Source organism: Triturus cristatus, chromosome 8 (assembly GCF_964204655.1).
Source record: "Triturus cristatus chromosome 8, aTriCri1.1, whole genome shotgun sequence".
NCBI lineage: Eukaryota > Metazoa > Chordata > Amphibia > Caudata > Salamandridae > Triturus > Triturus cristatus.
This window is the reverse complement of record NC_140591.1, coordinates 35023093-35037523: the sequence shown is the minus strand read 5'-3', so window position 1 is coordinate 35037523 and position 14431 is coordinate 35023093. Positions and strand designations below refer to the sequence as shown.

The window sequence follows — 14431 nt, the reverse complement described above, 5'->3', positions numbered from 1 at the left end:
GAGACAAGGGGGGTGATGACGAAGACTTTCTTAAGATAGTCTGGGGTACATTAAAACAATTACTGTCACCTCTGGAACTCAGGCTTTCTCGTATAGAGAATAATCTCCTCGAGATGGATAAGACCTTAGTCTCCCTGGCCACCCTTAGCCTAAAACAACTGGAAGCAACTTATCCTCATATTGCTGAGAGTACTCCTCAGGAGAATGACGATGGTACTTACCCGGTACCAGAAACTAATGTTGGTTCCCTTGCTCCTGAAATTCTACCTCCGGTCTTGTCCCTACCCCCACCAAAGCCAACCCCAATATCCAAACTCTGCTTTAAGCCAACCGTTCCCTTTCCCCCATTACCAAAAACCCCAATATTAGTGGCAAAAGGCCCCGAGAACCAGTCCTTATCCAACCCTATCCCTAAGGCCGCATACAAGTCCAATAAGATTAATATTCCCCCTACTGCCTGCATAACCAACCAGTACCATGGCCGCCAGAATTTTCGTGGGGGCTACATTGATCTTCAACCTGACGCCGGGCCCTACGTCGTCATACTGGCTGGTGTACCACCACTTGACCCGCTTTCTAGGGAGACCCAGTGGTCCCTAAAGAATAAGGTGATCCACTGGCTCAACATCAATAGACAGCTCCCCAATACTGTTAGGACTAGGGTTCTAATGGTTAGGAGAGTGCCATGGGTGGGTCGTACCCATAAATCCATCCCTGGTGACTGCATAGTGGTCTCATTTGCAGACCCTCACACAGCCCAGCATATCACTATATGGGATTCACAGGACACCGACCAATCTATTGTCACCAGACCCCTTACCTTTTTCTATCCTCCAAAACAGACTGTTGAGCCATCTGGGGCTTGGTCAATAGCCCACAATCGTAGATGGAAAGGACATGGGGATGGTTGGCAACCCTTTAACAACTGGTGGGAAGGAGCACCCACCATGAACAGGTTTGAATGTCTGGATCAGGTGGATTGACTGGGAATTAGCGCCGCTCCAATCCCTACCAATGCCAAAAATCCCCTAACGGAAATCGTTCCGAGTGAAAAATTAATGCCTATACCCCAAGTTCCAAGCCACACTGGGATAGACCTAAACCCCCCTGAACAGCGCCCTCTTGTTGCACAGGTCAAACTACAGGCAGACCCTGAACACCTGCAAACTCGGATAGGCATAACAGGGAATGCAGGGCATTATCTACAGGAAATCAGAAACTCAATGCACTCTCTCCTTTCTTGGAATGTTGCAGGCCTCGATAGTAAGATCACCCACAAACTTTGGCTAGAGATTGTGCAGAAGTATGGCATCCTATGCCTACAAGAAACCTGGCTCATAGAGGAAGTCCACATGTTGGGCTACCGAACCTTCCATTCCCCAGCTGTGCCATCAGCCCAGGGTCGCAACAAGGGGGGCTTGTGCACATACATATCTAATGTAGGGGACGTAAAAGTTTGCGATTTTCAATCTAATCAGTACTTCCAAATCATACTATTTAAATGGGGCACTTCGCAAAAGGTGATTCTTGTGAATTTTTATAATAATTTGCTAATTGGTGAGGTGGAACCAATTTTGAATATTATGATCCATCATATTCACAAACTGAGAGATCAAGCTTCGGGGGATCACATAATGTTGTGGGTGGGTGACTTCAATTGTCCCGTCTGTCCGTCTTCTGAGTTAGGTTTGTGCGGCCTCTCAGATCTCGGAGAGGACGGTCCTCTGCACTTCTCCCACACCAACATGGGGTCTCTTCTTAACAATGTCATATTTACCTTCGACCTCACCTTCATTAATCAGGCATGCTCCCCCCCGGTTCCCTTTGCCCCAACGTACAATGGAAGAGGTTGTAAATCTACAATCGATTTTGCCTTGATATCACCCACCTATCCTGACTTTATAACCTTCTGGGAAACGGGGGATGACCCCATGAGCGATCATTATCCCATCACCTTCGGGGTAAATCTCATGGAGGGCAAAGTAAAGGAACCTAGTAGCGTTCTATATCCATTTGAGGTTACCCTATCTAAGACCAATGGGTATGTAATTAAATGGGAGAAAATGAACCCAACATCCTTTTTTCAAGACTTCTTATCCTCCTGCTCCACGGATATACTTGCCTGCTTAGAGGAAGATACTGACCCAAAGAGCATCATGGTTGCTTTTTCTAACATTCAGTGCCACATAAAAAATGCACTGACTAAGAACTGCAAAGACAAGGGGAGGCATACTCGTGGGTGGTTTGACCCTAGATGTACATCTACACTGAAAATCTTAAAGAAAGCTTTGTCTGCCGACCCAAAAGATAGAGTTCAAATTCGTCAAGCGAGATATGATTATAAGCTGGCAATTAAACAGCGGAGGGCGAAACTGAAGCAAGAGGCCTGGGAAGCCTTGGGGGAAGCTGCTAGGAACAAGGACAGTAATGCCTTCTGGAAAGTCATAAGATCTGTTTATAACTTAAAAGACAGAGATAGCTCTGTAGAAGTGGCTATAACGGCTGAGCTCTGGGTAGAACATTATGGTAACCTTTATTCCAACAACACACAGGGTAATGCCTCGAACCCATGCAATGTGAATTTACCCCCAGATAGCATCATTCAGGATAACCACCTAACTGTCTCCCCAGCACCTTCCTACCCTATTGAACTGGTATTTACCACACTAGAAGTGGAAGATGCCCTTAGAGAAAGTCCCTTAGGTAAAGCCCCCGGCCCTGACCACATCCCAGTGGATCTCTATAAATCAGAACCGGACTTCTGGGTTCCCTTGTTAACCAATGTATTAAATACGGGAAATAAATGTGGTTTTATTACCACCTGGTCGGACGCAATCGTAGTCCCCATTTTTAAAAAAGGAAATAGGGACGACCCTGCTTGTTACCGTCCTATATCGCTATTGGACGGACTCATGAAAGTTGCTGGCAGGATTGTCCTCAAGAGGATACAATACTGGGAAAAAGAGAAGAAGGTTATCTCGGAGTTCCAATATGGGTTTCGAAAGGGACTAGGGACATTGGAGCAATCCCTAAACTTGTCCCTATTAGTGTCCAAATATACACAGGCCAAAAAAGGGGACCTATTTGTTACCTTTGTCGACCTCAGCTCCGCATTCGATTGCGTGGATCATGCGATGCTCTGGTCGACACTGGAAGACATCGGGGTGGACTCAGTTATCCTTATATTTATCAAAGAATTATATAGAGAAGCGGGGGCCAGAGTAAGATTTGGGACCCAGGGGCAATGTTCACAAAAATTTGCCATAAACAGAGGGGTGAGGCAAGGCTGCATACTTGCACCCTTGCTTTTCACATTTTACATAAACTCTATCGCTGAAAGCTTAATAACTCTGGCAAGCGTTTATCCGGCTGTTAATGGTAGGCCTGTACCCATTCTTTTATATGCTGACGACGCGGCAATCATGTCTAGGACAAAAATAGGTTTGCAGAGAGCAGTAAATGAATTTTCATCCTACATGGGTAAAAGAAATTTAAAGGTGAATATTTCCAAAACTTTCTCCATGCCCTGCTCTCAAAAGAACAACAGACCATCATGCTCAATATATTTAGACCAGCAAAAGATTGCCATTACAGACACCTTTTGCTATTTGGGAATTGTGTTTTGACAGGTGGGGAAGGTGGAAATACGCAGTGTCAGCTAGGAAACTCGCCTTTAGCCGTGCCATAGGTGCTTTAAGAACCTTTGCAGCTAAAATTGGGGGCAAACCCATTCAAGAAATGTTACAGATCTACCGGGCAAAGTGTATAGCTACGGCCACATATGGCGCAGGTCTCTGGGGTTTCGAGAATGTGTCCTCATTACAAACTTGTGAGAATATCTTCATCTGTTACTTACTAGGTGTGTCCAAAACCACGTCGACTTTTATGACTCACATTGAGACCGGCGTCAAATACCTTAGCGACATCATAAAAATATCACCTTGTTTGCTTTGGCATAAGATTTGGACCACAGAGGAGTGCAATTTGAATAGAAATCTCATAAAAGACTGCATGGCTTTGGACGGCGTAGCAAAAGTCAAGTGGCTGCGATACGTACAAGCGATGTTTACTAACATTGGACACTCTGAATTTTACGACGAACCAGAGACCCTACAAACCTTGACTAGACCGGCCCTTAAAAAACTATTATCTATACACTTAGAGAGTGCTAGATGGGACACTGAGAAACTCAAAGGCACAACTCTGAGCTATCAGCAAATCACCCCTACTGAAGGCCTACAATTTTACCTTGGGATTGAAAAAGCACCCTATGCTCGCATGCTTTTAACTAGGCTGCGCCTAGGGACTTTCTTCCGTTTGGTTACTTTGCCGAAACAGAATGACTGGGCCTCATTGAAATTAATATGTCCATGCGACGACCATTCAACACAAAGTAACATTCACATCATGTTCTTTTGTAATCTGTATACCAGCCCGAGGAAATTATTTCTTTTACCCCTACTTAAACGCTGGGGGATAAGAACATGTAAATCTGCATACCTAAAAGTTTTGCTTTTAGAAGATGTGGATGTTATCTTGGTTGTTTCTCGCTTTTTAATGTCAGTGATGAAATTTAGAAACTCAATGAGTTAACTAACACATGTCAATATTGACTGATTAGTCTAAAATGAGGCCCCTCGTCCAAATGACTGTTGTAGATTTTTAACTTTTGGAGAAATGTTTTTTATCCATTTTGGTAACTTTGTTTACATGAAAAATGTTCTTAATTGTCTGCATAAATTGTATTTGTATGCTTTTATGATTTTTTGATAAATCGAATAAAGCTATTATTACTTACTTACTTAACATGGCAGACCATTTCTGCCTCTGTAGGGAGCTTGTGGCACACGTAGAGGTGTGTCTAATTTAATGAGCAGTTCCATCCCAGTCAACCACTGCAGACTGGTTCTGGGGCTTAGCTCCCTCCTCCACGATGACTAAAACCAGAAGGACCAACAGTATCACTAAAAAAGTAAAAAACTCCCATAGTCCCTTTCAAATTGTTCAAGTTCCTGAACTCTCCTTAACTCCCCGGCTAGGATCAAGCTGGATCACATTCCTCCAAAACCATCCTGCAGCCCCAAGGCTCTGAAAACACTATTTCACACCTAAGCAAGGAGGCACTGATAGGCCAGCTGCCGGCAGGCTAATGCTATTTAGCCTGCTGGGGTTTCAGGCAGGCACAGTCTAACTTTTGAATAGTTACTTGCTCTATGTATTTATCAGAAATCTACCCATTGAATTGGATTTTTTATAAATATTAAAATCTGTGGTTGAAAAATTTCTGTAGCTTGTCCCAAACGAAAGTTATCAAAATAATATTTTAACTGCACTTTAGGTTTTTGTTCATATGAACAGCTATAGCAATATAGAGTGAAAATAGCTTTTGGGGGCTAATCATTGTAGGAACATGCCAAAATGAAATCTTATATTCTGAAATCTAAATTCCAGGAGCCCTACCATATGGGCTACAAGGCCCTGCCTAAGTGTAACCTTTAATATTTAAAAGTAGAGCATCTGCCTCTCAAAAGAGGTTATTTTAATAGGTTTTAAAGCATAGCTGGCAGGCTACACATCTAGACCTAAAGACATGATGTATACGTTATCTTAGTGAATAGCACAACAGGTGGTGAAATCCACATGATACATTTAATATTTATTTTCCATTTGTGTAATTTCTGATAAACTATGGCCTTACTGGAAAGATAAATATGTAAATTGGGGATTAGCCAATTTTATTATGTTTTCAGCTCAGGGCACATGCACTGGGGACTGGATTACCCCAGTGAGCAGAGTTCCAAAAGCACCAACATCAGTCCATGAAACCAGGGAACAACCATGCAAAAAGAGGCACATTATCACAGTGGCTAATATGCTTTTGTGAATGTAAAGAAGAAAATATATCTCATATATTATTTATCAGTTTTTGTTTGGGCTGTCCTTTAATGTATAATGCTTCTAACTAATCTTACATTCCTTCTATCAACAGTACTATCATCGGCATATGAGAAGATGGCGACTATGGCCAAACTCATGAAAAGTCTTGTGTCCTGGCAATGGGGGACCACCTATAACTATCTGTACAAATGTAATACAACAGGTACATCATTGATTTTTCTGTGCAAATATATTTTAATTATCACACGCAACAAAATATGAATTTACATTTATGTAAACAAAATAAAGTTCAAGCAAAATTGGCATTTAAATTTTAATTGTTTATACATGCCAGAATTTGGATACTGTTTTAGCAGACAATGCAGAAACCAGAGTGGGTTGAGACCCTAAACTTGTTTACATAGGGCCCGATTTACAGAACTAACTTAAGACAAAATCCTAAACTTACTACCATTTTGGTATTCACAGAAGGCACTTACTCATTTCGGTATTCACAGAAGTTAGGAGTCTTAACTTTAGGACTCCTAAATGCCTTCTATGAATACCGAAAGTCTTAAAGTTAGGAATTTTCTCAGTTTAGGAGTAGTAAAGTTAGGACTCCTAACTTTAGGACTCCTAAATGCCTTCTGTGAATACCGAAAGTCTTAAAGTTAGGAATTTTCTCAGTTTAGGAGTAGTAAAGTTAGGACTCCTAACTTTAGAACTCCTAAATGCCTTCTGTAAATACCGGAAGTCTTAAAGTTAGGATTTTTCTCAGTTTAGGAGTAGTAAAGTTAGAACTCCTTCGTACAGATCCTCAGAGCCCCCACAGACTACCAGGGGACAAGTCAGGGGTCAACACTGGAGAAGGTTGTAAAATGGCGGGGCAGCTCAGGCCCATTCCTCAGCCTGTGCTAGAGCCCCACAGGGAGGGCGAGAGCGGGTCGAGTCTTCCTCCCTGTTGCCGCCCCACCGGGGGCAACGCCAGGAGTGCAGAAGGTAAGATGTGGGACCGTCGTTGGTGCTAGGGGGCAACAGGCAACCCCTATGCAGGCTGCATCCCCCAGCGGCTTCAAAGATGGTGCCTTCAGCTGCAGTGACAGCCCTGGTGTAGGACGTCTGATGCATTTAGGCCAGCACAGGAGCTGAATCACGCACTCCCATCACAGCCCACAGTGCCGTGAGGATCAAAGTGGGCCCACGAGCAATAGATCAGGATCGATTTGCTAAAGATTAGCAGAGGCTGGCTGCAGGGAAGCGGAGAAACCACAAGGCACTTCTCACTCTCTCTGCAGCTTGGCCATGCCCCCCTGGACCAATTTTTTTTATATATCTTGAAAGACAGGAGGCTGTTAGTACCTTAAATGTAATTAACAGACACTTTATTCAGTTTTACTTTAATGTTACTGATGTTCCAACTGATTACCTTTTAAATATATTTTATAATACAATATATTTTATTTATGAAATAGTGCCTTTATACTTTAACATATAAAATATTCACCTACTGGAAGGGTTGTCACCTCTCTCAGGGAACAATACCACCCATTTATGCATGTGTTGGGGTTCTGGAAGGACTAGGAGCAAGCACTTAAATAATGATTTATGTAATATCTTCTGAATTCTTTTTTCCATAGAAGTTCCTCCTCTATTTGTTTTAAACATCTTTTAGGAACAATCTAGACACCATTAAAATAACCTTTTTCATCTACCCTTGACTTAAACCAATGTATAATCAAGGTAAATGAAAGAAGTACGACAATCCATTCTAGTAAGACAAATTTGAAATCAGTTTTATGTGTGATATTCCATCAGTGATTCTACCAATACTACTGGAATATGTAATTGATCAAACTTATCTCTAAAAAGGTTCAAAACATGATGGATAGCAGTTCAAGCTATATCTTTTTTTACATTAATGAATTTTAAATGCAAGTTTTGCAAATGACAAAGATGATAATTTCTGTAGTATTTATTTTCCAGAGAATCCACTCCCTAAGGAGGTTTCAGAGAGGAAGTTCATCAACTTGATCGATGCTGGGCTGGCAATAAACTCAGGGTATCCTTTGGTTCTTCGCCCTGAGAGGAAAGTGAATGTGATCGTCTCCTTTGATTTCAGTGCTGGGGATCCCTTTGAGGTAAAGTTCACATGAAGTTCCAAAGTACTCATGTATTGGGGAAGGGCTGACGTAGGATGCTGAGAGAGAGAGAGAGAGAGAGAGAGCGAGAGAGAGAGAGAGAGAGATCGTGTGTGTGTGCGCTTTTTATGTATATTCTTAGAAAATGCATCGGTGTATACAGTTTAAGAGACGCAGTTGATGTTTAGATATGCACGTGTGTCACTGGGTTTCTGTTGAATTAATTTTTTTAAATGGCTTTTTGGCTGTGCTTTGCTACATTGTTACATCTGACACTAACACAAAGTGTTGTTTTCTTTTCATGCTGTGTGTATAAATAAGAAGAGAGTACCATTTTGGGTCATGTAAAGTAAGGTATGTTTTTGATCTGAGGAATGCTTCTGCGTTAGCCAGAATGCATTTATAAGGGTGATGGCTGCCACTGAGATCTGAATAGCATACCACTAAGCAGAGTTTTGCCATTTTGTCTTGGAAAACAACTTTGGACATTTAATTTTGACTCTGTTCATTCTCACAAAATACAGGCACTAGTACTGCCAAGGCTGAAGGCGGTGACCATACACGCATTGGAAAAACAGTATTGATAACATCAACATTTCTTGCCACTTGTACTACAAGTGAAAGAAGAAATGTGTATTGGAAATCTTCATCCATATTAGGGAGATATCTGAATTAATCTTTCAATTGTGACAGCAAAATCTTATCAGAGAAAATGATGGAAATGCAAGTGATACACTTTGTACTTTGGCAGTAAATCAGCAGTTTGAGTAAATTGCTATTTGATCGATAGTAATGAGGTGACTGGATGAGAAGGGAGAAGAAAAGAAAACTGATTTAAACTTTTTGAGGACACCTCTGTGACAGGTAAGCTATTGTGATTTTCAAGTTGAATTTGTTATTAAAGCAGATACTTGATAAGTTGGGGAAACTAGATGACCTTAAAAGCTAGAGGTAACATATTTCATTCTTAACCCCATCACCATTAAGATATGTGGATGTAGTAAAACTTTGAAATGCAGTAAAAAAGATATGTCCAATGATTTTTTATACTGGATCTTGATTGATATGAAGTACTTAATTTCCTACCTAATCATCTGAAACATTTCATATTGTGTATCAATCATTTAGATATCAATAGTCCCTTAGCTCAACAGTCAAAAGACGTTTCGCATATTAAATAGGATTCTTCTTTCTCAAGGCTGTATAAAAGATAAAAAGATACAATACAAAACACAATTAGTCACAAAATATAGGTAGCCACATTGTGAGGATCGGGGTGTATTATATGATATGGTTCTACGGCCTTATTGTGGAATGCACTCGCAAACCCTGCCTTAGGCCCAGTCAGTCTCGTTAGTAAACCTTACGCTCAAGCGTGGGTAGCTGTGGCTTTGAGCAGCAAGGCTAAACAAAGGAACTAGGTGTAAAGCATTTTCATTAATTTTTAGATTCCTTGATCATCAAAATCCTCCAAAAGGTTCAGGAGATTCAAATTTTAGAAGGAATAAATACTTTTGAATGCAACTGCAAACATGCACTGGTTAACAAAAATTTCGAAAACATTTAAATAGTTTGAAACAGTTAGTTTGGTGACTCCAACTCCAGCCTGGGTTGGACAACCAAATTCGACAAGGCATAGGTCTAAGATTTCAATAAGGTTACTTTGGACAGTTTCCTGGCCACTGAGCCTTTACCAGTCCACTTCCAGCCTTTATGAAACCACCGCCTTAGACAGAAATGGGGTGGTCCTGATGCTGGGGATGCAGGCAGAAAGATGCTCAATGATGCTACTGGAGCAATCCCACTACCTCAAAGTGCAGCAGGGGCAGTCCTTCCAATGGTGCAGCCACCCATTGTGCAACTTCAAAGGCATCAGGACACTCCTCTCTTAGTCCTCTCTCCAAATCCACAGTGGACTGAAGTTCAGGGTGCCAGGGGGCGGCATTATATCCTGTGAAAGTGCACTGAGGGGACAACACGGTCACCTACCAAGAGCTAGTTGGTCCCCTCCTCTTTAGTGGCAAAGCTCCAGCAATGTGCAGTATTGAGCATCCCTGAGTGCAACATTTTTGCCACTCTCAAGATGTCTACACTCTTCATCGACTATGGGTAGCTTGGTAGCCCACCCCTAAGGTGTGGCTACCTAAGGGCTACAGTCCTCTTGGGAAAACGGTTTGGGGACTCTCCGTGTCTCCAACTAGTCTACAGGAACGAAAGGGATCCTGCTCGGGAGTGTTGTCACACCTCATTCTGTGGCAACTGCCTTTGTTCCCGAGCCTGTGAGTCAATCACACGTCAACCTAGGCGGGCATAAAGCTATCTGAGTGTCAGGGTATTTGTGAGGTCACTGGAGTAGCTGGGGCAAAGTAGCAACTTTCTAAAGTTCCATAATTTTAAAAATGACATAAATCTCGACTTGGGCATCAAGTGGGATTTAATGCCACAATTAATTTGAAACCTCCCAGTACCCAGTAAGTAGCCCCATTCAGAACTTAGCCAGGCTGGGACACCAGCCTGCAACCCGGTGTTAACTAACTCTCCTCAGCAGAGCGACAACTTTAGGGGTTTTGCTGCTAAGACATATATAAATGTATATGTCTAATATCCAGCTCCCTGCCAAAGGGCTCTATAGGCCTGCCTTAAAGGAAACTTAGATATACTGTTAAGGGAAGGGATGAGTTTGTCAATAATGGTAATGGTAAAGTCGAACTTGCTGTATAAGCACTGCCATTCCAGTCTGCAGTGGCAGGCTAGGAGCCATTTTGTACTTTGTCACATACAGGGTGGCACAAACAGTGTTGCTGCCTTGGGTGGACACTCTGCCTTACATGCCCTACATACGCTGGTACCATATACTAGGGACTTATATGTAAATCAGTAGTTGCTAATGGGGACATCCAATTTTTTTTTTTTTTAGAATGGGTCAGAACAATTGTGCTGAGGTCTGGCCGGCAACCCTCAGTGCTCTCAAAGTCTAAAAACCGTCAGCTAGTAGTCCAACTGGGGGCAAAAGGGTGGGGACACCTGGAAAAAGCCTGTTTCCTTCCACAAATTGATATTCAAACTAAACTCACAAATGCTACCACAATACAATTTCACTTCAAACCCCACAGTTGTTATAATATTTCAATTATAAGATTGTCAAAAAATCCTTAGCACAGATTATGTTGAGATCACATCTTACTTTTGTATAAACTACATTAGTAATACTTTACAATGTAGGTGGGAATTAATTATGAGTAGCAAAGTAATACATTTTTAGATTTCATTTTATTTCATGCTAAAGGTGATGATCCTCCAATGGCGGTAATCCACTATAGTTATGTAAATAGTGTGCATTGAAGATCATATATGATAAAAACAATTCACAAACACACTGACCCTAGTTACACAAGCATTGACTCACTTCAACATACCAGTTGCTAATTATTTGGCTTATAACATAGTTGGTCCTCACCAAGACTTCCACAGTACTGATAGCATGCAACCTCTGTACCGGTAATTACAGGGTGACATGCGGTAACACCCAGGCAGGGCCCTGCATTTATGAGTTAAACCCCAAGGAATGGGGAATTACTCTGCAGACACAGTCCAACCAGGTATAGGAACTCTGGCCTAGTGGAATTCCACATTGTAATTCCACTCTGCCTGGCTTGTAATGAGGGCCCTACTCTTATATGCTGATTAGAGCACATGTCTAGATTTTCTTTCGGGTTATTTTATGAAAAATATAAACCAACATAGGTTTCTGTGGCACATATACAAGTGGCTGGACAGGGTAAACGGGTTGCTAAAATTATTGTTAAATTGATCCTCATATCTGTAATGCTAAAGTAATGAAATATTTGTAAGGTTCATTCATTCATTCATTCTCTTTCCGATATGTATTTCTATAGTCTATCTCTCTCCCAGTTGTAAGTGATCCAGATGGCACCCGCGTTTGGCTTCTAAGGAAAAAAGCATGGCACATTATTAAGTGCCAAGGGTGTCATTAAAGACATTTGTGTACATTATACATAAATGATCTATTTATCATTCAATATCTTATTAATTAATGCAAAACCCCAGCATATGACCGTATAATGATCATGCCATTTTAGGATCCCATTTGGGCTCCGTTTATTTCTCCTAATCTGTACTTAACCTGCATGAAATGACAGATTCAAAAAGTCTTGGCTTCAAGACTGCACCAACACATGTTCTTCACCAGGAGGCGCAAATGCAGATATCAGAACAGTCACGTGTACAATATTTTTCATTGGCAAAGCTAAAAAGTTGCACTGTAAACGTAATAAGGTTTGTACATTTTCAGAGATAAGCATGTTTATGCTGAAGGAAGCCCTTTGAGGTCTGACTTGGAAATGGCCTAAAACTCACTGTCAGCATCAACAGAAAATGCTGGTAGGCATTTCTAATTCCAGTCAACGTCCCGTCAAGAAGTACCTGGAGAAGTACATTTCAGGGGGAAAAAATCAGGTTATCAAACCAAGAGTGCAAATAAAACAGAGATGAACTAGATGTCCAAGGGGAGGTTGCAGAAAAAAATGAAAACTAAAACAAATAGGGAGAATGCAGTGGGAAAAGCAGACATTGCAATAATACCCAACAATCATGCAACCACTCTCTAGTAGGGGTATGAAGTTTACATTCATCCATCTTGAACTAAAATAAAACAATTATAATTGTATCCAATTAAATAATCTGGTGTTACAGTTGTCGCATTAGTTCCTTCCCCTTTATGCAGGTGCGTCATTCATTATACATACACTCAGCCTGCTATAGAACTGGTTTCAATGAATCTGGCTTTGTAACCTTATCTGGGCTATGCTTATAGTAGCAAAGGGTAAATGAATGAGGACTTCAAGGTCACAAGTAATACATAATGAATGGTGCATTGGTGGATTGGTGGCACCATTTGTAATGAATCTGTACAGACCCGTAACTCGACCTATGCTGAAAGCTGTTTGTGTCATTAAAATCAACTCTGAATACTGGGAAGAACATTTAAGGATCTGGAATCTGTGGGGATAAGTGTTCACCTGAAGGAATATTAGGGAACATATATGTGGAAGCTGCAATGTTAACACACAACCCTTGTTATTGTTTTATTTTTACTTATTAAATAATTGAACTGATAAATCATACCATAAGCCAGTACATCATATAGTCAACAACATAGTAGGATGTGAGTAAAATATCAACATGAAGAGAAATAAATAAAAATCTAAATGAGTAAGCCACCAAAAAAGGCAATATACGGAGTGATCTTATAATATAAAAGAAGGAAGAAAGCTACAGCAGAAAAAACAAGAGGAAAGTAAGATGGATATCAAGTACATGTTAAGATAGACTTATACATAAAAAACACAACAAAATGTTGGTGTCTGAAAAGCTAAAGGAATTTTAACTGAGGTGTAAAGGGATATGCCCTTATTAGGACGCAAACCCTTACCCATCAATGGAAGTATCCTTCATCATGGGGTTTCTTCTCACACCGCAACAAGAGGCTGTGGTGTGGTCTTTAACTCCCAAACAAATTAGCTGAAGCTCTTTAGATGTTGTAATGCAAATCCTATGTGAGTCAGTAATCTGGGCAGGTGATATGGAATATAAAAGTGCTAAAGTGTAACGGAATTAATAAAATTGATTGAACTCCACAAAAGACGTCAGTCTTTATCGATGTATGTCAGGGTTAGTATTAAAACTACGCAAAAGTGAGTGCTCAGGCATGGTTAGACCAACAATTGCAACATCCCCTTTTGTACAATGATTCTGCTTTTAAGTTGCCATGACTAAGTTATTTGCAAAACATGTTTTTATCCAAGGAAATCACAATGAGTTATTAAAACTACCACAAGGTTTTAAAGACCTGCTGACTTATACCACTACTTTCAGTCGACTGGTGGTGGAAACGCGATGGCCGGAAGAGAAAAGAACATCCTTATTCTATCGAGGGTTAAGAGATGAACTTAAAGATTCCCTCTCACACATCATTGATCTGTCTGACGACTGTGCAGAATTTATTGATCTCATGATTAAGCTTGATCACTGATTGGGAGAGAGGAAAAGCTGGCCAATCTCGCAGTGACACCAGAGTAATTTTTCTCAAAACCGAGAAGAAGGAGACAGACAGTAAGACTCTTGGTACTAAACCTATGGAGAAGGGAGGTAGAAGGGGTCCACTATCTAATATGGAAAAGGAATGTTACCGCAAATAAAGCCTATGTCTTTATTGTGGCAAAGCAGGTCATTTTGCTAGGGAATGTACTGCAAAACCAAAAAAGACTAAGGCAGTGGTTAGTGTAGAGGTTGATCAAGAACAGGGAAAACTAAGGCTCTCGATCAGAAGGCAGATCGTTTAACTGAGAGAAGCCGTACAGGTCTCACAATATCTGACGAATGTAGGAACATGAATT

At 41.0% G+C, this 14431-nt stretch overlaps 1 protein-coding gene across 1 annotated transcript in view; it reads left to right on the top strand.

The window, feature by feature from the left end:
* Nucleotides 1-14431, top strand: part of LOC146799897 (cytosolic phospholipase A2 gamma-like) — a 668494-nt gene that overhangs the window by 510146 nt on the left and 143917 nt on the right. Inside the window, exons 14-15 of the mRNA XM_085620828.1 lie at nt 5990-6100; nt 7861-8015. Of these exons, the coding sequence (XP_085476954.1) occupies nt 5990-6100; nt 7861-8015 (266 nt within the window). The remainder of the gene's footprint in view (nt 1-5989; nt 6101-7860; nt 8016-14431) is intronic.